This window comes from Danio aesculapii, chromosome 13 (genome assembly GCF_903798145.1).
Source record: "Danio aesculapii chromosome 13, fDanAes4.1, whole genome shotgun sequence".
Classification (NCBI taxonomy): domain Eukaryota; kingdom Metazoa; phylum Chordata; class Actinopteri; order Cypriniformes; family Danionidae; genus Danio; species Danio aesculapii.
In genome coordinates, this window is record NC_079447.1 from 41,599,993 (window position 1) to 41,624,041 (window position 24,049).

The window sequence follows — 24,049 nt, forward strand, 5'->3', positions numbered from 1 at the left end:
TATCACAAGTGGGGATAATTAAAGGGGTACTACAATGAAATGTGAAAATATACTCATAGTTTACTCACCCTTGACATGTTACACATCCTAAAATGCTTCAATATATCTTTGTTTTCAACAAAAGAAAAAAAAACTGAAGGATATACCCCTTGTTGTATTGAAAAGCTAAAAGAAAGTCACACACAATCAATTATACTTGCTAAGGTATAACATTGTACTAATGTAACTATACAAAATGAAAAATGTATTCATTTTGAGATTTTGGGGCTGCATGGTGGCGCAGTGGGTAGCGTTGTCGCCTCACAGCAAGAGCGTGCATGTGTGTATATTGATATTTATTTAGTTTTTCAATTAATTTCATATAGAAAATGCTCATATGATTTATTTAGGTGGCACGGTGGCTCAATGGTTAGCACTGTTGCCTCAAAGCAAGAAGGTCACTGGTGTGGAGTTTGCATGTTCTCCCAGTGTTCTCATTGGTTTCCTCCAGGTGCTCCAGTTTCCCCCACAAGTCCCAAGACAAGCAGTATAGGTGAATTGAATAAAGTAAATTGGCCATGAGTGTGAATGAGTGTGCATGGATGTTTCCCGGTACTGGGTTGCAGCTGGAAGGGCATCCGCTGTGTAAAACATATGCTGGATAAGTTGGTGGTTCATTCCACTGTGGCGACCCCTGAATAATAAAGGGACTAAGCCGAAAATGAATGAATTTTCAGATTTTGAAACATTTACCCTTCCATACTTCTCAACAGTTGATGTGAAGGTTTGCAGCTCAATATAGCAGAGAGGATCAGAAAGTGTAAAGGTTTTGGAAAGTAATTTCAGTGCAGGAAAATTAAAAATAAAATTTTAAATTCAGGCAATAAAAAATTATCCACTTTCATTCAACTGAAATCTATTAAGATAGACGAAGCAAGTTGAGAGGTGTTTTGTAATCAGAGCGAGCTACCATTTAGTTTGTTTGTTTGTTTGTTTGTTTAATCAAACCCGCATTTATTTGTTTAAAGTACAGCAAAAACAGTACACATCTTAAATATTTTTATTTTTTTAATTATTTTCATAGCTGCTCTCTATTTTAATGTATTTTAAAATATAATTTATTCCGGTGGTTTAGAAGCTGAATTTTTTGTATCATTACTCCAGTCACACATTCCTTGAAAATTATTCTAATATGCTGATTAGAAATAATTATGATCAATTTAACTATCAGCATGAGCACCAAACCACTGACTGGATCAATTAAATTTGTTCTGATTACTGTAAGATGAGTAAACACATCTAATTTTAATGAACAGCATTACATGAAAAAAAAAAAAGTTTTCTGAAAGTTTTGATATTGTTCTTGATATGTTGATCTATGTTCTCGATCTAGATTTCCATTGCGCACAGATGTGTTAGTTGAACTCTCTACCCAGAAGCTCCTCTCTCCTCCTGCATTATTCACGCCCAGTACAATGATTCATTTTGCCCTGCTGTGCATTCGGCACAATCACAGAGGTGTTTCATAATTACAAACTCAATTCTCATCTCGTCCTCTCTCGCTTTCCCTCACACACTCCTTTGCCTTTTTGTGTTTAGCAGAAGATGGGAAGATTACCTTTAGCCAAGGACACCTACACATTCATTACATATGCAAATCTATACAACAAAACATTCTAACTGTTGTTTTCTTTTTCTCTCTAAAAGTCTTACTTTCTATGCTTAAGCACACTGACTGGGTCTAACACTGATTTAGTATGAAATTTTGCACAAATACATAATCTGTAATAATAACCAAAACACAGAGTCATTAGTAGCACTGGATATTCAAATATTAGACTTCCAAGACATTTTCTGAAATCTCCATCAGCTATGAGAACTGTATTTTTATAACAGATGCTTTTTTTCTATGCATAAATACATTTTCATCAATAAGTCATCAGTGTGAACTCTATTGTTTCATTCTTTTCAAGAGCATATCAATAAAAGGATCATACTTTTATAGATTTTAGACATTAAATTTGATTCAAAGCATCTGACTCTGAAAACTCTTTCTACAGTAAGACAACATCTGTCTTGTGGACAGGTCCACCAGGGACAGGGACACCTGTCAGAAAGATTGAAGTCAGGATTAACAAGCATAAAATGTAAAAGAAATCATTTTAATACAGAATTATTGCTGGTCTTTCCGGAGAAAGAGCATAGAAACAGTATGAGAATCAAGGGCAGCACAACCCCCGCAAAATTCACAATAATGGATTTTACACATGCTGATTCATAAATTTTTACATAAGTCTTTGGACATGTGAACTCAAAATGGCAATATAATATAAAAGAGGAAATCTCATCTGAATGGAAACGAACGAACAAACGAATAAATAAATAAAGAAAGAAAACATATATATTGTTTTATGTATTTGGACTTATTTGTATTCATATCAATCAAATTTCACCAGACTTCCTTTGGAAGTGGGCCCAGAGACACCATCTCGGCAGTCTTGGTTGTTGAATGGTTTTAAATGTGAACATCAAGGTTTGGTTTCTCGTAGTCAAGAATATCAATCATCAAGACCAAAAGTACAGGGAGTTTAGACCAAGATAAAGTGACCCAATACAAAGACTAGACAAGAACTTCTTAAAATCATAAGAAAGATTCACATTTGCTGACTAAGAAATGTTGTATATTTAATTCTTTGATAACAACAAGAAACATGGCACAGTTACCAATAAAATACAACCACTAAGATCAAAATTCACCTTTGCACTGCTTTCCTGCTCTGCGATGTTGCTTTAGTAAACCATGTAATATAATCAATCTCATAAAAGTATATATATATTTTTTTATCATATCTTGACTTTTATGGATGTCACATGCACTGTCTGTTGTAGTTATGTTTGCTTTGACCTAGATTTTCTTCTTCTGTTTCCTGCTGTCACTTGTGTTTATCAGTTATCAGTCTGTCTATTTAAGCTCCTTTGTTTCTTTAGCTCTTTATTGTGTCCTGATTGACTTCCTGGGTGTGTTCACATCTCCTAAAGTGTATCTATTGGACTTAATAAATAATTATTGTACTTAATTTCCTTTGTATTCTCTCATGTGGTTCCTGCAACCCCTGCAGGTGACAACATCAACAAACAAGTCGAATTATAAACAAATTACGATATCAAATATATAACAAATTACAGTAAAATAAAAACAGACAATGCACTTATGGCTAAATTGTCCATAGTGTATGTGTGTGAATGAGTGTTTCCCAGTAATGGGTTGCAGCTGTAAGGGCATCTGCTCTGTAAAACATATGCTGGATAAGTTGGCGGTTCATTCCGCTGTGGTGACCCCTGATTAATAAGGACTAAGCCGAAAAGAAAATGAATAAATGAACGAACAATGCATTTACTGTAAAATTCCTGCTGTTATAGGGTGTACTCACACTAGGCTTTCTGAAGGGGTGGGCCAGAGAGTTTAGTTGGAAGATGCAACTGAAGAAGCAACGTCACTTTAAGGGACAGTTTCATATGGATTTATCACTCCTAACTTTTTAATGAACATTAACTGTCATAGTTTATCAAAGATGCAAACTCCTCACTGTACTTCAGCTGCTAACTTCAGCAAAACTCCTAATAAGTCCAGCACAATGACTTTTATGAAAATTTATAAGCGTCAAAAGCAGTGGATATGTTCAGCAAAAAAATCTGCCTGTGTGTCACTGCATCCTAAGTGACTCCAAATAATACAAAACAATATGACTAAAGCAATCTCCATTGTACCAAGTGAGAGCACTTCTCTTCCTGTTAAAATAAAGTCACATCATCAACACTACCTGACAAAAGTCTTGTTGCTTGTCCAAGTTTTAGGAGCACCAAATAATAAGTTCTAATAACTTCTAGTTGATCATTTGGTATCAGTAGTGGCTTGATATGAAAGGCAAAGGCCTCTAGATTTCGCTTAATTTTAACTAATTAAAATATGATCATGCCTTAAAATATGATCATGCCTTGATTTTAATTATTTAATTAGGAGAGTAAGGTCTGACTTTGCTTAGACAAAAGTCTTGTCACTTAATAGGAATAATGTAGAGTATAGAATACAAAGTCATGATTCAGTGGAGAAAGAATTAATATTGTGTATGACTCACATGAGCTTAGAGGACTGCAAACATATATCTCTGCAATGACTCAAATAATGTATTAATAAAGTAATCTGGAATGGCAAAGAAAGCGCTCTTGCAGGACTTCTAGAGTTCATCAAGATTCTTTGGATTCATATTCAATGTCTCCTCATTCACCTTCCCCCAGACATGCTCAATAATGTTCATATCTGGTGACAGGGCTGGCCAATCCTGGAGCACATTGACCTTCTTTGCTTTCAGGAACTTTAATGTGGAGGTTGAAGTATGAGATGAAGCGCTATCCTGCTAAAGAATGTGCCCTATCTTGTGGTTTGTAATGTAATGAGCAGCACAAATGTCTTGATACCTCAGGCTGTTGATGTTGCCATCCACTCTGCAGATCTCTCACACGCCCCATACTGAATGTAACCCCAAACCATGATTTTTCCTTCACCAAACTTGACTGATTAACTTGGGTCCATGCAGGTTCCAATAGGTCTTCTGCAGTATTTGTGATGATTGGGATGAACAGATGATTCATCAGAAAAATCTACCTTCTGCCACTTTTCCAAATGATTAACCTGAAGATTAGTTGTTATTTTTGACTCTTACAACTGGGATCAATGACAAGACTTTGGTCAGGTAGTGTATGATTTAAGCATGCCTGGGCTCAGAAGGTAAAAATGCAGTGTGTGTGCGGGTCATTGGGGGAGAAGGGAGGAGGGGCAATCATGCCCCTTGGCTCGGTTTAAGGCAACCATCATATTATTAAATGTGAATACACCCATAGTCTCTACCAGTTTTTAAATAGAAAAATAATAATAAGTCCTGGGAACAAGATAAGACAAATGTTCTCAATAGGAAAAGACTACCTTTAGGTAGGACAACTGTTGAGGAGATTATAAATGAAAACAGAAAATAAAAATGATGAAAAGAAGGCTCACCATACAGTTTTACTTCTTTCCTCGACAATTCATACAAATGCGTCTGTATTCAACAACCGAACAAAGACTTTAAAACAAATGTTATAAAGTGACAAAAATGTCAAACTCATTCAGTTCCATAACAGTACAACACAATGGACGCAGCCAATGCGCAACATGCTGGAACATTGTACAATACAGTATTTCTTTTATCTCAAGTTCTGCATTGAAAAGGCTACATTTGCTGAGCACATTGAGCCAGTGAAGAATTTCATTTCCATTTTGATGAGGTGCATATTATCAGGCTGTCAAGCTGCTTCTTTATCTCTGTCTGGAGCTTTGTTTAAAAGTGAAAACTGCACTTTCTCTAATTAAATTATCCTCCATCACAACAGGTCCATCTACGGGGCCTTTCACACCAAACAAATCACTCAGCAAAATATTTGCTTTTGCTCATAATCCGACTCCTTGGAGGATGAAAAGCGATCCTAGCAATTCACTTCCATCAGAGAGCTGACCTTAATGATGTTTATTGTCTGACAGATCGCCTCTATAAAATACAGACATCAAAATCCAAGTTAACAATGCACTGGAGGCTTTCAGTCTCCACAGTCCAGATAAAATCGATGACCAGCACATCCACAGAGAAACAACAGTAATATCAGTGTAACTCTGTAATGGCGAATGGAAGAGGAGATCGTGGCCTCTGGGTCTCAAAGCCATGAAAGACTTTCGACTTCCTGAGACACTATAGACAGGCAATTTTCGCCTGTCAGGTTTTTGTAGTACTATTTTTTCAGGAGAAATATGTTGGTTATTAAGCTTTACGCCTCTCGGTTGGACTGCATATCTATTTTTCATTCTCGTCCCTGTTGCAGCTGCTCATTTACGCCGCATTACGATGCCAGCTCCAGTGCCTCTTAATGCAGAAAGAAAGAATGATTCCGTGCCTCTACAAACTTGCTGATGACTATACAAGGTAAGTCCGCGTCAGCTACTCCTAAGGCTTTTCTGAGACGATTACCATCAGTCTTTTCGGATACTTTGGCATGATTCTGTGTTGTTTGGGACCACATGATATCGCTCTTGTGTATAGGGATATTTCTGCAAATCTACTTAGAAGGAACTAAAGGAGCTGTTGAATCATAAAGTGACTGAGCAGAGATCTGAACAGCCTCAGATTCAGACGGTGCACCCATGGACCGCCTACAGTTCACACACAGACGCATGATGCATATAAAAATAGAAAGTGATGGCTGCAATCACTAGTTCATATCTGGGGTGTGTTTCCCAAAACTATCGTTAGTAACCATGGTTCCAAGTTCTGTTGTTTTTAACATATTCGACGGTTCAGTGTTTCTCCAATCCATAGAACTATCGAATATTTGAAAACTGAACTTGCAATCTTGTGTGATTGGAACTAGGCTTGGGCGGTAATACGGTAATATGGTATACTAAAAATAACAACGGTGTCAGTTTCAATACCGTTATACAGTCATAAAAAACAATGCACTTATATAGGAGACAAGTATTAAATATTATTTATTTAATGCCTAAAAATGTGTATGCGTGATTGTCATAATGGGACAGTGTGGAGGAGAGAGAGTAAGGTGTGGTAAGATGGCGAGTTGCCCACCAAGTAACCTGGTCTAGAAAAAGAACACTCCACAGTTTGGCAGTATTTCTGGTTTCGACTGAACGAGAAGGGAGGTGTGGTAAATACGAACTAGAGGTCTGCATTCCCACTGCCATACCGCAGGAGCCGCGGGAGCCACGGGACCTGACCAGATTTCTTGCGGTGCGGGAATAAATTTCTGAATAAAGCGCAGGAGTGGTTGGTAATTTGAACAAGAGTGGGCGGTCTAAGAATATCGCTCCCGAGCGAGCACTGCATGGATGCCATTTATGTGTGTGTGTGTGTGTGCGTGTGTGCGTGTGTGTGTGTGTGTCTGTGTGTGTGCGTGTGTGTGTGTGTGTGTGTGTGTGTGTGTGTGTGTGTGTGTGTGTGTGAGAATGAGAGAGGGAGCGTGATGCTGGCTTGGTGCTGTCTGTGTGTGTGTGTGTGTGTGTGTGAATGAGAGAGAGCGTCTTGCACAGATCTTTAATATGAACAAGACAAACAGGTGACAGCGAACCTAAGCTTCACATATATGGTATTAAGTTTCTGAATGGTTTAGGCACAAGCCAACAGTTTGGTGACGCTGTCTGAGCATTACATCATAATTTTTTTTATGCACGGTAAAACCGTATACGGAGGTAAAATAGGGAGGAGGTTTGACGGTATCAAAATTTGGATACCGCCCAAGCCTAGCTGGAACTGCAGCTCTTGGCGATGTGGTTGGAGGTGTAGTTTTTTGTTTTTAATATGACCTGTGGATTTATGTGAATTGAAATCAGACTTTATCAAAATAGATATAAAGCCAGAGTGATTTAAGAGAACCCACACGATAAAGCACAAAAATGACAATGAATTGAAGCACTTCCTTGATGCATTGTTCATTAATTCCAGCAACAATCTGACATTATTTTGACCTCAAACTTTTTAATTGGCAAAAGTTATCACTCCGCAACTTGCGTGATGTCATGAATGATAGTTTAAAGCCACAAGGTATGTTTTCAGGAAACAAACAGCCATAAATATCTAGATAGTATTTCCAAAAGTGCAAAAACAATAAAGTTAAAGCAGCAAATTACACCATTGTTGGTTTGATTTACACAACTTTATGAATAAAAGTGCTTTAAATACAGCTCAAAAGTTTACATAAATCAAACAAAAATCTTAAAATATATATTTAGAGTTCCTGTTATAGAATTGCACTGAAAAATACTATACATCATTTCAAATCTGTCAGTTCAGTTCCATACAGACTGTCTAGAAATTGTGTAAATGTGGCTGTCACAGTCTGAATTTATCAGGAGTTAATTGTTGTGACTCCTGTAGAACACTAAACTAAAAACTGTATTGTCAACTGAATTTAGATGCAGCTTGTATATGGTCAAACTGACTAACAGAAAAAAATGTCCAGGTTGGCACAAAGGGCAAAAATGTTGCTATGACAATCGATCTATGATAGGGTTGCACCAAATTCTCAGCAGCTGAAAATTAATGTGCGAAAATATCATTTTAAAATTTCAACGTTTTTTTTTCCAGAGAAAAATTGCCACAAATATTAGCCAAAAAAGGGGTAGCACAGTGAGTAGCGCTGTTGCCTCACAGCAAGAAGGTCGCTGCTTTGAGCCTTGTCTGGGTCAGTTGGCATTTCTGTGTGGAGTTTGCATGTTCTTCCTGTGTTCGCGTGGGTTTCCCTCACAAATCCAAAGACATATAGGTGACTATAGGTGAATTGGGTAAGCTAAATTGTCCGTAGTGAATGAGACTGTATGAGTGTTTCCCAATTATGGGTTGCAGCTGGAAGGGCATCTGCTGCATAAAACAAAATCTGGATAAGTTAGTGGTTCATTCTTCTGTAGTGACCACTGATTAATAAAGGGACTAAACCGAAAAAGAAAATGAATGAATTAGCCAAAATCAATTAGCCTGCACTTGTGCCATCATCCAAATTCAAAATACGCACTGCTTTTCTATTGTTTTTCAATGTAAACAGGCACTGGAGGAAAGTGTTTGACTACTTTACCTCTAGCTCACCTCTAGCATCTTTTGAAGCAGCGCGCACGGGAGCGGTACATTTTCTAGATGCTGTATCAAGTTGAAAGATCTTCAAATTTCACCTGCAGCCAAACTCATCAATGTCAAGTCCAAAAGCAGTGGACCAATCAGAAGAGCTCAGAGGCAACGGTTGCGAGCGTCTGTTTAATAGTAGAAAGTTGGCATGACAACTGTTTTTTTATTTACTGTTATATCATGATGGAGATGGGCGACACGGTGGCTCAGTGGTTAGCACTGTTGCCTCACAGCAAGAAGGTTGCTGGTTCGAGTCCTAGCTGGGCCAGTTGGCATTTCTGTGTGGAGTTTGCATGTTCTCCCCATTCTTCATCTGGGGGCTCTGGTTTCCCCCACAGTCCGAAGACATTCAGTATAGGTGAAGAGAATAAACTAAATTGGCTGTAGTGTATGTGTGTGCATGTGAGACTGTATGGGTGTTTCCCAGTACTGGGTTGCAGCTGGAAGACCCTTGATGATGCAAGGACTAAGCCGAAGGAAAATGAATGAATGCATCATGATGGAGGAGGCTCATTGTGGCTTTGTCCAGAATATCCTGAGTTAAAGGATGTATCTTCATGTGCCAATCATAACTTATTGTTTTCCTGTCTCTAATGGGTCCGTTATTTTCGTTATCACATCACGTCCATAATATAGTCACGTGGACCTCGCGCTACTCTGCGCTTTTTTTAAATCTCATTCCAAAATTCAGTGTGTTTAGAAGCAAAGAGGCATTCGGTGTGAATGAGCCCTTAGGTCACTTTACATGACCCTTAGACGGTCTCTTACTGTGTGGGCAGTTCTTGGGCAAAAAATCTTCAATGAAGACTGGCATTTATGCTATAAGTCAAAGGTCTGAATAAGATGTGGAGGCGATGATCAAAATAAGTTTTTTTTTTGTTCTTTTTTCTCTCTTTGCAGTCTCATGTGCAAGGCCGGAAAGACGTCGATAGTTTATAGATTTTCCGGTGGAGGCCAGTCAGGGGTTGACAGGAGTTTATAGTGAGTTTGATACCTGCCTGTGCAGAAGGCTGAGCGCTCACAGCATCTGCTCTCTCAGAACTCAATCTCCCTTAGGCTCACAACAGACGGGAAAAATGAGAAGGCGGAAAGTAAACGAGTTAGACGCTCTGTATGTATGTGTGCCTGTGTGTGTGTGTTCACCAGTTCACTCATAACTCCCAGCTTCTAGTCTGCTATGTATCTTAATATGCTAGTGTCCTTGATGGTTCCAGTGTTGACTCACCTCCACAGTCTCCAGTCTGCCACTCCAGACACTGGCCGAAGGGGAAGGAGATCACATACGCATTGGAATCCACACAGCGTTTAGTGCTGCTGCACCACATGCACTCCATGGCCTGGCTGGTGCAGTTGGCGCAGGTGGTTCGCAGGGCACAGGGCATCTTACATGGACGCACGCTAAGGTTTGGACTTACTAGGGGGAGGAAAATGTATAAGTCAGTATTGCAATGACCTTAAAGCAAGTTACATCATTTGAAACATTGGTGTGCAAACTATATAATATAAATTATAATCACACCAAAACATATTAAAAAGCAAGGGAATTATAACAGCGCAAACTTTTCTGTAACTGTAGAAGTGCTGTGCGTTATTTGTTTAACCCTTTAAGGTGACATGCTGATTGACTGACTGACTGACAGGGCTGTGCGATGTGTGAGACTAGCAAACACGACGTAGCTTTCAGTTATTACATCTTTGCCATAGCTATACTTTATAGATAAAGGTCTATGGCTCTGCCTACAATGACTTTATCCTGCTGGAGTTTATAGCCGTTTCACTTCAGAACGCATTAATGCCGCTCTGTAGGTCTATTGGAGACATTCATAAATATTCCTAGCAAATCTAATAAATGTTGGAGACATACTCGTTACGCAAACACACTTAATCGCACTTCATCAGCGTTTATTTGAGAGCGCACAAGAAAATCTGCACTTGAGCAGAGTAGCTATATTTGAGGATGTGCAAGAAGTTTTGTGCACGAACAGAGGAAATCGGCACACAAGCAAAGAGATTCGTATGCTTGTATTACATGAATGGGATCTCGGCTTGTAATACTGCACTCACGGCATTTGTCATTGAAATAATGCCATAGGTAGTTGGTAGATCTGTGTAAAAGGCCTGCCGCCACAGCTGGAAAAAATCCTAGAGGACACAATGAAAGCTATTCAAAATCTTAAACGGCCAAAATAAAAATGACATTTAAATCCTACAATTGTTTATAATTGTTAGAAAGCTAACATGACAAAAACAATTGAATACAGCACTTTTATGTCATTTACAGATTTATTTAAAGACATTTATGTATAATATTCTATTAAAGTGCTTTAGTTTTTTATGTTTAATTTTTAAAACTTTTATTTTTATATTTTCTGTTTTGATTTATTTGATTATTATTATTATTAATAACTATGTTTTATCTTGATTTTGATTTAGGTATTTTAGATCTTAGTTTGTGTAGTTTGTTGTCAAGGTCAAACATTATTTGTTTGTTTTTTATGTATAAGGTTTATTATCTAATGTTTCTATTTTTCTGTCACATCTACAGTGCTCAGCATATATAAATACATTCATATTCTTAATAGGAAGCTATACAATATAGTATTTGTGCATATACATTAGATTAGTCAGTACTGAAGCCAAATCTGGAGCTTATTTAACAAAAAAAACTCCCGATAACGGTCCAAAAACTAGTGCACTCAAATGCATATGTTATGGAAAATAATTAAAGACAGGCTGCATGGTGGCGCAGTGGTTAGCACGTTCGACTCACAGCAAGAAAGTCGCTGGTTTGAGCCTCGACTGGGTCAGTTGGCATTTCTGCGTGGAGTTTGCATGTTCTCCCCATGTTCGCATGGGTTTCCTCCAGGTGCTCCGCTTTACCCCACAAGTCCAAAAACATGTGGTATAGGTGAATTGGAAAGGCTATAATTGTCTGTAGTGTGAGTGAGTGTGTATAGATTTTTCCCAGTGATGGGTTGCAGCTGAAAGGGCATCCGCTGCGTAAAACATATGTTGGATAAGTTGGCGGTTCATTCCGCTGTGGCGACCCCAGATTAATGCCATTCATTCAATAACACAAACTTCAGATATCTGTACAAAATCTTATGATCAAGTTATTCAAACTCATTTAGAAAAAATCCAAAGAACATCTTGTGCTTTAATGGAAGCAAGAACATCTGTACAGTCATATGATCCATGTCAAGAAACTTACTTTGATCAGCAAATGAAGACTGCAGAAACATTTTATTCATATTACATAACAGCACTTCATTAAAATTTGTTCAGAGTTATGCTTAAGATTTTGTTTATTTTTTAAAGTTAAGATATATTATGAATCCACCAGCACAATATGGTCTCAGGCTTTTGCACCCTATTGCAATTAGGTTTTATAATAGATATATTGCTAGCTATAAACATTTAATGATAATGGGATGTATTGATGATGAATCTTACAATCATAATGACATGCCCCAAAAACACTAGTTTGTTCCCTCCTGTAGAGTAAGACATAAAACTGAAATGAGCACAATGAGCAGAACAATGTAAATAAAACATGAAGACGAGCAGAATAAACAAGATGAGGGGAGCTGATGTTCATTCTTTATGCCCTTTGCTTATGTGTGCATGACAGGAGTGTCCAGCATTCATTCGAGGCTTAATTTGTGCTTTCTCTGTGTCTCTATTCCAGAGTTTCAAACAGGTCCGATAAACACACTGCAGCCAACGCAACAAAGGAGGTGTGAGAGAATATTCAACAGCTCTGCTTATTTAAAATATCAAAGAAATTCTGAGAAAAAAAAAACAACCTATAATTGTTCATTTTAACTAATACTTATTTATTTATTTGTTTGATTGTTTGTTTGAATATAACTAAATTGATTATTCATTATGTCATAGAAAGAACATCATGGTAAATGTAAACACCAGAATGCATTTACATGTCATAGATAATGTAATGAGGAGGAGCAAAATCGAAAACTAAAACAGTGATGCCATTTTAAACAAAATTAGGCCAAAACCATTGTTTGTAGCTCTTACAGATTTGAAACAAAACTAAACTGTTCAGAAATTTGGTTGCAACTATCACTGGTCCATAGGGAAGTGTGACAGGTTTAGTTCTGTGGTCCCGGCTTATTTAAAGATCCACTGAAATGTGCAGCTTTGTTCAATGTGTTCATGTAAATGCAACTAAAATATGAATATAGGCCGCGACACACCGAGTAGCCAATCCCCTTTTTAAAATGCGTTTCACTTCAATCACAGCTTGGCCAGTCAGAGTTGTTGAGGTAATGTGCATCTGTTACTCGTGACAGCCACAATGACAATATCATGTCTGTCAGTTAACATTTCTCTTCATTAAAATACATCACTCATGTGTTTTCTAATCAGTCCAATATGTTTAGTGGTCTAAACCTTGAGCATGTGATCTGATCTGTGTTTTTATGTCAAGAGCAGACTGTGTGTTTGACTGATTCAATTGTAAAATAGTGACTTTAGTGATTTTGACTTTGACAGAAACATGTTTAAAACATAAAGCTGCTTTCATTCAAGCAAAATAATGTATAAATAGTGCAGAGCTCATTTAAACATCACTATAATCAGAAGCTTTCTTAACTGCTGTTTTCTCACCACCACCAATAATGCTGTTTGTTTATTTTGTTACAAAGAGAAAAAGCATAAAATACATTTCTAGTTATTAATATACTTATTAATATAAGTAAGGGCATAAAATACTGGGCTGGATCAGTTGGTGTTTTTGTGTGGAGTTTGCATGTCATCCCAATGTTTGCATGGGTTTCCTCCGGGTGCTCTGGTTTCCCCCACACGTCCAATGACATGCGGTATAGGTGAATTGGGTAAGCTAAATTGTCCGCAGTGTATGTGTGTGAATGAGTGTGTATGGATGTTTCCTGGTGATGGTTGCAGCTGGAAGGGTATCCGCTGCGTAAAACATTAGCTGGATAAGTTAGCGGTTCATTCCGCTGTGGCGACCCCAGATTAATAAAGGGACTAAGCTAAAAACAAAATGAATCAATGAATAATATAAGTAATTACACGGTTCATGTTTGCTAACTTTCTTCTTCAATCTCCTTTTCCCATTTCTATTCCCTTCATTCCTTAACTTTTTATATCAGACTTTAACTGAGCTGAGAATACTACACCTGAATTGCTACCTCAATCGAATTTAGACAGAATAAATTTAATAGAAGTCTACTTAGAGATGTGTGGAACCATGTAAAACTTTCCAATTTTTTGGAAACCTGGAGTTTTCTGTAGGAGCCAGGGATTCAGTTTGGGTTTGATGTGTAAGAACAGCATCCACCACAGAACAGGCACTGAATCACCTCCAGGTTCATGTTACAAAAGAGAAGAAGAAAAAAACACAAAGAAAACTTTTCTCACCAACGGGCTTCTCACAGATCAGCCCCTCGGTGTTGGCAGTGCAGGGTTTGGCTTTGAGTCCGGCTACCTCAGCTCTTTCCAGGTAAGCACAAAACCCTGAGTCACTCGGCTCTCCTGGTAACCACTGCAGTGTGCTGGCAGTAAAGGGAGACGCGTCCTCCCATCCCCAGTATGAAACATTTATCTTCCTTAGACCCACCCAGGGAGTTAGTTTCTGCAAAAGACAACACATTTGTTCATGTCTCATACACACATACAGTACAACATATGCAACAATCTGTATTGTTAATAATTAGTGATAATTTTTGGGCTAGTAATATTTGTAGGTTATTAGGTTTCTGTGTGTTTGTATATGTAGTACAGCGTATTCACAAATATAATAGCTTGAAAGAAATTTTCCAGTATGAACTCTTTTTTTTCTCAGGTAAAATTCATTATGATTTATAAATTCATGAATTAATTAAAATAGATTAAAATCCTTAATAACAACTTATTTTGGCAATACTTTGAAAAATGTCTCACCTTCCTAGAAACAAAAAAAAAAAAACATAAAATAACAATAGCGAAGCAAAATCAATAAATAAACTTAAACATTAAAATTCAAAATGGCATAAAACAAAACAGAGTGAATGAATGAATGAATGAATGAATGAATGAATGAATGAATTAAATAAAAACAAAAAAAAACTAAACACAAAACCAAAACAACAACAAAAACTAAAAATAACAACATAAAAATGACAAAACCAAATGTTAAAATAATAAAACAAAACAGCTTCATTGCTAAAAATTTGTCAAATAAAACCCATCATGATTTAAAAATTCATGAATGATTTCATTAAAATCCTAATAGCTTTTGGGGTTCTCCCACCTGGCCACACTTTACCTTCTCATTTTGCAGACTTTGTAGCCTTCCTAACCCTTTTGGCTAGGAGGTTAATTCTTCTTAACTGGAAGAGCCCTCACCCTCCTAACTCACACTTATTGCATTGGAAATGTTCTTTATTTCATGAAATTAGAGAAAATGAGGTGCTCTTTTCACCGACCTAGCACTTTTTTTTCATCAAACCACTTCGCACACATGTCCACACTCTTCAGCTTGACCCTGTTTTTTTTTATTGAGTCCGCACAGCCAACTCCCCGCTTGGTACTGGACACTAGTTCTGGTCAGCACATTGTAGACCTGTATTTTCTGTATGTAAGATTGCACTTGTGTTTTTTGTTTGTTTGTTTTGTTTTTGTTTTGCTCAAAATACCCTTCAGTGCTTAGGGTGACACTCACAGCAAGAAGGTCGCTGGTTCGAGTCCCATTTGAGTTATTTGGCATTTCTGTGTGGAGTTTGCATGTTCGCCCCGTGTTGCGGTGGGTTTCCTCTGGGTGCTCGGGTTTCCCCCACAGTCCAAAGACATGCGGTACAGGTGAATTGAATGAACTAAATAGGCCGAAGTGTATGTGTGTGAATGAGTGTCTATAGATATTTCCCAGGACTGGGTTGCAGCTGCAAGGGCATCAGCTATGTAAAACATATGCTGGATTAGATGGCGGTTTATTACACTGTGGCAACCCCTGATGAATAAAGGGACTAAGCCTAAAATGAATGAATAAATGACAGAAAAATGTATTAGCTTACTGTTACATGTTTTTGTTGTCCTTTATTTTGTATCTTGTAATTAGAAACACATTTGAAATGTGTTTTACAATGTATAAATAAAACAAAAAAAATCCTTAATAGCTAAATAATAAATTTAACTAAATTATTTGGCATAATATTTTACAGTCTTGAGGGAAAAAACTTGGGGGAATAAAATACCCCAAAACAAAGCAAAAAACCTAAACTAAGCTAAATTACAAAATAGTTACCAAGTTAAAAACAAACAATAAAAATAAAACAATATAACAAAAAAAAAAAAACTAAAAGCAGGTGAAAACCTAAAATAACATAAACAATTGCAAAAACAAATGTTAAAAAAAATAACACAAAGCAGCCTCTATGTGAATCATTATTATTGTTGAAAAGTAGTAGTAGTAACAACAACTGCATGCAAAAGCAGTCATTTCCAACAACTAATGCAGAAAAGTTCATATGAATTCATTAATTATAAAACAAATAAATAAAAAACTTTGAGTGCTGTTTCCATTTGCTGGGCGCTGAAATGTAATTGAGCCACACATCTGACATAAAGCTTGTTTAAAAGCATTAAAGTCACTTTGAACACAGGTTCAATGAGCTGTTATCGTCCTGCGTTCATAAATACTCGCGATTATGAACATTAGTGTAAAGACCAGAAAGGTGTCTGAAGTTAAAACGATAAACAGAATGACATATTTACGGACGTGGTAAAGTCAGAGGAATAAAAGAGAAGCATTCATCTTCATAAACCTCAATTTGAACTCAATCTGAACTCGATTTTTACCTCATTACAGAGTTCCTGCTGGACATCCATTCAGAGCACTTTGACGTTTTGATGGCTAATAAGCATGTCGTCTTTGTAGAAGATGTGCTATAGTCTTACAAATACACGTTTTTTCCACCTCTCTTTCATTTCTGTCTTCTTCAAGAAAAGGCAAAAGGCCAACGCACAGTTTAATAATCAATTCAAGGCAAAACAAACTGAATTTGACATACCCCAATTCAAATTAACAACTTCCCTGTATGAAAAGGTCTCACATGCTTTGATTAAAACGTTTGAAACTGTCTGTATGAGTGACAGAAAAGACGAAAAATAGTAGCAACTGAGAAAAGCAGCGCATGTGAATCTCTTTCACATCAAAGGTGGGTCCTTTAGAAAATTGTGTTAATCTTCAAAGGACAAAAGCTGCTTAAACATCGAGGCTCACGCCGCAATCAGCGAGGGAGCGGATTATAGAGAGTCATTCCTTTCCTTTTAATTAACACATGACAAATATTTACACCACAGCACCAGGGAGACTCCACAGATTTTGAGCAGAATTGGGTTTTTACTGAAGGCATGAGTAAGGTTTTTCGACTTGAAATGTAAGCTGTACTGACGTTTAGAAACAAACCTATACCCTGAAACATCTGCCACTACATCTGGATTTGACACACACTGAGACTTAACAAGTAAACTGTAAAAGCTAATGTTTGTATACTAAGAGTAAGACAGATCACCTGACAGGATGCTTGGGGGCTGTTTAAAGAATCACTTTAAAATTGGATTTGCCCCTGTGCAATGCAAATACTTAAAAAAAAAATTAAATAGAGGTGCTTGTGCCTGATTAGCTGTTATAAAATATCACTTTTGCAACAAATCTACAACCCAGACTTTTTCTGAAAACATACATTTCCGGACAGTGCAAAATACGTCCCAGTAGGTACATTTTTTGCAGTTTTTGTTTTCGCAAATCCACTGTGTACAATTTTTGAGATCTCAAATTTCTCTGGTGAGTGCCATACGTGCCTGTTGTTCTCGCGTACATCCACCAGAGGCAACTGTCGACTGACCGACTGAATGACTGACTGACTGACTAACTGACCACCCTCCTTTAACTAACTGACAACCCACCCTCCTCCTTCCCTAAACCCAATCAATGGTGTTTTCAAAAGTACCGACAGACGTGCCCACCCACTTCCCTAAACCCAACGTTTTCAAAAGCAATCCAGAAAAAGAAAAGCCTAGTGATTTTTTCCACATTTTCAGATCTTACCACATTCTCACACTGCTATTTACTTGTTTATTTTATTTTTTAGCATTAGATTTAGCTCTACCTGGTTTCTGGAACCATTCTTCGCTGGACTCACTGCGGTAAACTTTTTTCTGCATCTTAAGTCCTCCAACGTACATGGTTAGATCGAGAAAGCCTTTAATATGGAGGTAAGTGGTCAGCTGCTAGCGCGAAATGAAACAGTGTCATACCGCCTAATATGCTTTCGTTTTAAAGATGAACATAAATTGTGATCTGCAAAACTGTTCAAAGGGCTACATTTTCAGAAAGAGCCTATGTTGCAAAGCCAAAATCTAATATGATGAAATTTCGCTGATATTGTCTCAAGCTATGTTCCCATCCACCAATTTTTTGTGAATTTTAGAAGACCACATAAAAACTGTAGAGCAAAATTGAGCACAATAATAAAAAACAAAGCAGCTTCACTGCTAATAACAATTTATTACTAGTATTTTGTTGTAGTTGCACAGGAAGTAACAATTTTATTTTATTGAGCGCATGGAACATGATCATGCCCTGATATTTAATTATATAATTAGGAGAGTAAGGTCTGACTTTGCTTAGACAAAAGTCTTGCCACTTAACAGAAATAATGTACAGTATAGAATATAAAGTCATGGTGCAGTGGAAAAAAAAATTATATTGTGTATGACCGTGAACTTAGAGGACTGCATCCATACATCTTCGCAATGACTCAAATAACTTGTTAATAAAGTCATCTGGATGGCAAAGTAAGCGTTCTTGCATCACTCCCAGAGTTCATCAAGATTCTCTGGATTCATATTCAATGCCTCCTCATTCATTTTACCCCAGACATGCTCAATAATGTTCATATCTGCTGACAGGGATGGCCAATCCTGGAACGCCTTGACCTTTTTTGCTTTCAGAAACTTTATATTAAGTGTCCTTAACTACTATGTACTTACACCAAAATTAATAATTCCTTACAATGTACTTATCATGTAAATACATGTATTTACTGTGTAATTACGCTTGATTAAATACCTGTATGTAATTACATCTGTAAGTAATTTCTGTAATTACATATGTAAATACACTGTTGACCATCCCTTACACCTTAACCCACCCTTAAACCTAACCATACCACCAAACTTGTCCATAACCCGACCCCTATCCCAACTCAAGAGACCACAAGTGTTCTCAAATACATTATGAACACAGTAAGTACACTGTATTTATTTTTGATGCAAGACACTTAATATAAAGCGGGACCAGAAACTTTGATGTGGAGGCTGAAGTATGAGAAGAAGCGCTATCCTGCTGAAGAATGTGCCCTCTCCTGTGGTTTGTAATGAAATGGGCAGCACAAATGTCTTGATACTTCAGGCTGTTGATGTTGCCATCCACCCGCCCACATGCTGAATGTAATACTAAACCATGATTTTTCCTTCACCAAACTTGACTTATTTCTGTGAGAATCTTGGGTCCATGTGGGTTTCAATAGGTCTTCTGCAGTATTTGTGATGATTGAGATGCAGTTCGACAGATAATTCATCGGACAAATCTACCTTCTGCCACTTTTCCAAATGATCAGCTAGAATTAGATCAGGTAGTGTACAACAAAAAATAAATAAATCAAGCAATTGTGGCGACGATTTACACATTCTTTCCCTTGTTTTAAAAATATTGTGAGCTCGATATAATAATTTGTGCCCTCATTCTAGGCAAATTGTGCACACAAAACAAAAATTTGGTGTGCTTCATGTCAACAACGTATGCGTTCTCAGAATTCTCATGTTTTTTTTTTAAGTATTGATGATAGCTATAACTTGTATCAAAATGCAGCCTGCTCTCAATAGAGGCGGCTATAAATAGTATGAATCAGATCTAGAAAGTCTTTGGTTAACTGTTGGCTGTGTTCTAGATAAACATCAAACCCCATACCAAGACAAATCTATATCAAAGTGTCAGTGTTTGAGCTGGACTCACCCGCTCCTGCATCTGATACTTCTGCAGCTCCTCCAGGATGAACTCCACCTGTCTGGCTGATGTCAGGGAGGCGATGCTGCCCTCCAGGTTCTTACAGTAGTGCTGGGCATTATCATAACTCTCCCTGCTGGCGTTCAGCCTCAGACACGCATCTCCAACCTGACTCCAGTCCTCGCCACACAAATGAGCTGAAAAGAAACAGAGTAAATCCAGTATAAAGACCAGCTTCTGTTTAAACTAGGACTTGCACAAATTATTGGAAAAATGTTGAGAACCTTCTGTTGAAAACCTCAAAACATTGTGAAATTCTAAGCGTGCTCCCCACAAGTGAATAGGCTTGACAAATCAGCTGCAGGAAACAAACTCTTTGCTCTCTATATGCACCAGACACTTTCTTTTAAACACACACAGTTTTCCAAAGATATAGAATAGGTTTCACCTTTTTAAAAAAGTACTTTATATTGAATAACTACAGCTTAACAATTTACTTTTTAAAGTTGTACTGTCCACCCTACTCGCACTTTAACCTTTGATGATTTTGTTTGTTAAATCTAATTTAAAATTGTACAAGTTATTTTATAAAGTATAAATCCCACCATTTTAATTCCTGTGTAAATGTATTTCTAGCACTACAGAGCTGCATTAATCTGTGTAAATGCACATTTTTGTGGTTTTATGCTGCTTCAGGTTTGGTTTCTGTGCCACATTTCCTGTGTAAAGATGCCTTATAAATAAATAAATGGCTTCACAAAAATATTAAGAAAGTAAGTAATGTGTATTTATATATAGCGCATTTACCGTGTATGGCCATACACCCAAAGCATTTCACAATCATAATGGGGATCTCCCCACTCCACCACCAGTGTGCAGCATTCACTTGGATGATGTGATGGCAGCCACAGGACAACAGTACCAGTGCGCTCACCACACACCAGCTATAGGTGTTGTGGAGAGACAGAGATGAAGCCAATTCGGTGGATGGGAATGATTGGGAGGCCATGATGGGTAAGGGCCTATGGAAGGAATTTGGCCAGGACACCAGGGTTAAACCCCCACTCTATACAAGAAGCGCCATGGGACATCCTGGGATTTTAATGACCACAGAGGACCTCGGTTTAACGTCTCATGCAAAAGACATCACTCACTGACAGTATAGCGTCCCTCTCACTATACAGGCATTAGGACTCACACAGACCGCAGATTTAGCACCCCCTCACTAACACCACTTCCAACAGCAATCTAGTTTTCCCATGTAGTCTCCCATTCAGGTACTAACCAGGCTCAGCCTTGCTTAGCTTCAATGAGTAACCAGCCTTGGGCTGCAGGGTGATATGGCTGTGGCCATAAGCACTGCAAATGCTTTTATTTCGTGCGCAACTCAACATTTTAATATGATTTCTGAATAACAGTGTGGAGTAATGACTACTGAAAATTCAGCTTTAACATCAAAAATATTAATTAAATTTTAAAATAATGTATATTAAGTATTCAAGTCATGTCAAATCACCTTTATTTCTTTAGCACTTTACTCAGTGTGCACTGTTTCAAGGCTGCTTTTTAAGGATGAACAGGAAAATTATAAAAAGACAGCACTATTTCATTTTGTGTGACATATTCCGATATATTATGCAGGTAGCAGAATAGTAGTAGCCAACAGTTATTTTATATCATAGTAAGATTTCACAACATTTCTGTTTTGATGTATTTTCATGAAATAAATGCAGCCTTGGCAAGCATTAGAGAAAAAAGTACAACTTTTGAACAGTAGTGTAAATCAAATTACATCATGAAATTAAGCGCCATGAAAGCCTTTGGGGTTTGAACTTATTACAGCGAGCAGCACAAGAATAATTAACCGTGACGATGGTTAACCACAAAAACCAACAGTCAGACAGAACACTCAAATTCCTGAAAAGCAAAGCAAAGAAGAAAAACACACAATTATAAAACCGCACAGCACTAAAATAACATCTCCCCTTTTACTTCAAGACATTTTATAAAATGTGGCTGATTATCTTCTAAGATAAAGGCTGTTATATGATGAAGTGAGAAACAACTGAGTGCAGAAAAAGAAAAAAAAAAAGAACAATAAACTTTGGGTTTGTTGACAGGCTGCTTGGCCATAAATGGATAAATATCTCAGCTATCCTGAGTAATTACTGCTCAGAACTGGCACTCTATTCCAGGTACTATCCATCTGCAAAGGTCTCCCGTTTTCCTTGCTTGGAAATGCACGTCTTCACTACAGAGTTTGTGTCTTTTGCAGATACTACAAGTTTTTAATGGTGTGTGTGTGTGTGTGTGTGTGTGCGCGTGTGCGTGTGCATGTGAGTGTGCGTGTGTGTGTGTGTGTGTGTGTGTGTGTGTGTGTATAGCAAATTGAGCCATCAGTCAAAAGTATGACAGTTAAGAAGTGAGTTTCTAGCACTTGTCCTTGGAAAAAATCCTGATATTGATCCAGAAGCCCTGTTTACATCTGGTATTAAGATGTATTTTGGTGATTTGGGCTTTTTCTGATGTTGGTAAGTAATGTTGTTAAGTAACCTTGCACTGTTAAAAAATATCCATTAATTAAATAAAATAAAGTTTTTGTATTTTGGTTTTCTGTTGGTTACAGTAATGAATTGCATTATGGGACCTTGATCTCTGCTTTGTCAATTATTGATGTTAAAAATTCAACTCCATAGGTTTTATTGACACTTTAGTAGCTTGAATAAATAAAAATAAATAGCGAAATAAATTAAGTCTGTAAAATAACACAAAAATGCTTGCAGTTTATTACCAGATTTTTGAACCGTAATTTGCAAGATCAACCCTGATAATATAACCCTTCACAATATTAAAATTGTCAATAAAGTCACGTTTTTGCAAACAAAGTTTTGTGATTTTGAATATTTTTCTATAATATTGTGTTGTGAATGAATAAATGAATAAATAACACTTCTGTACTATCTAAAGGTTAAGAAAGTAAATTAGTAAAGCTGACCATGTGAACTCTATTATGCATAATGTCAAAACAAATGTGATGATGACGTTTATTAATATTTCATATGAAATGTAATATTTGTGAGCATGTATACAATGGTTTGTGTGAGTGTGCATCTTTTCTGGAGACTGAGAAATGTAGAGCACAGATACAAAGTGTGGGTTTGTAGACAAGAAAACATTTCTTCCCAAGGGAGACACAGGAATGTTAATAATACATCAAACGATGGCACTACTTCCTGCTCTCGAACTAGATCAGATCAAATAAATCAGGTAGAAATGCCCTCAGAGTGTGGAAATGGGTTTCCTTTGTTTCTGCATCTGAGATATTTCAAGCGTTTTTCAAACTTCTCCAACTTTGCCTCTTTCAAAATCTTGCCCTCTAAAAAAAATTTCAGGTCAGCAAATCCGAAGTCAACAAATCTGAATATGCAAAGTGGTCTCAAGTAGTACTTATTCTGGCAAGGCATTTTAGTGCTCTGATCATAAGTGGTCGGTCAGTCAAGATGCTTTTTCCCAATTCAGTATAAACTTGTTCAAATGTGTGACAAAGTGTATTTGGTTTCCGGTTCCTTCTTGTTACAATTCCGACTCTGATTACAAGTGAGCGGGAAATCAAGAAAATACAATTGACAGTCCAGTCTGATTGGAAATACATGCATCAGGCTACATTTCTGTGAAACTAAAATTACATTGCTAATACATTGCTCCAGGTATATTTCAGAGGAATGCAAATCTGAAATATGTTACTTAGGGTAGGTTGTGTGTTTCAGATAAACTTCCTTCTTGTACAAGTCCACAAGAAAATGGGGCTTGTTGTACCGTAGCGAACCACTGACCTAAACCATTCCCTAAACCCAACCAATTGTGTTTTCAATAGCAAATGTAGGTGAAAAGTGCATGGCAACCATGTAGTTTTACCTTGATTTTGCATTGCTTTTTTTCACTTTTGTTTATCTGTGCATAAACAGACTCTAATCCAGGCAGCACAAGCACAAGACCGTACAAAGTGAGCTACTGAGCAAATTGACAGAGCAAACAAAGGCATTTGAATTTAAACGTAATACTTGGTCGTTAGAAAAGTATGTTCTATACAGTATGAACGTGAGTAGCATGAATGGAATTTGGACGTACTACATCCGCCATTTTGTCATGATCACGTGACCTACTATTATGAGTTGCGTTGCTTCACTCTCATTCATGAATTATCTCATGGAGCATCATGGGATAGTACAGCGTGCATGGAATGCGCACTTCAGTATCTCGCCGGAAGTAGTAGGTCATCAGGGTCACATACTGTTTTTTGAATTCTTTGAATTCGGACATACTACTC

At 37.3% G+C, this 24,049-nt stretch overlaps 1 protein-coding gene across 2 annotated transcripts in view; it reads right to left on the bottom strand.

Annotated features, from left to right (window-relative positions):
* Positions 1-24,049, bottom strand: part of atrnl1a (attractin-like 1a) — a 431,550-nt gene that overhangs the window by 293,853 nt on the left and 113,648 nt on the right. For both annotated transcript variants that reach the window (XM_056471227.1, XM_056471228.1), the window contains exons 16-18: positions 19,732-19,919; positions 14,097-14,310; positions 9,919-10,107 (exon numbers count right to left, since the gene is read on the bottom strand). In XM_056471227.1, coding sequence (XP_056327202.1) covers positions 9,919-10,107; positions 14,097-14,310; positions 19,732-19,919 — 591 coding nt within the window. The remainder of the gene's footprint in view (positions 1-9,918; positions 10,108-14,096; positions 14,311-19,731; positions 19,920-24,049) is intronic.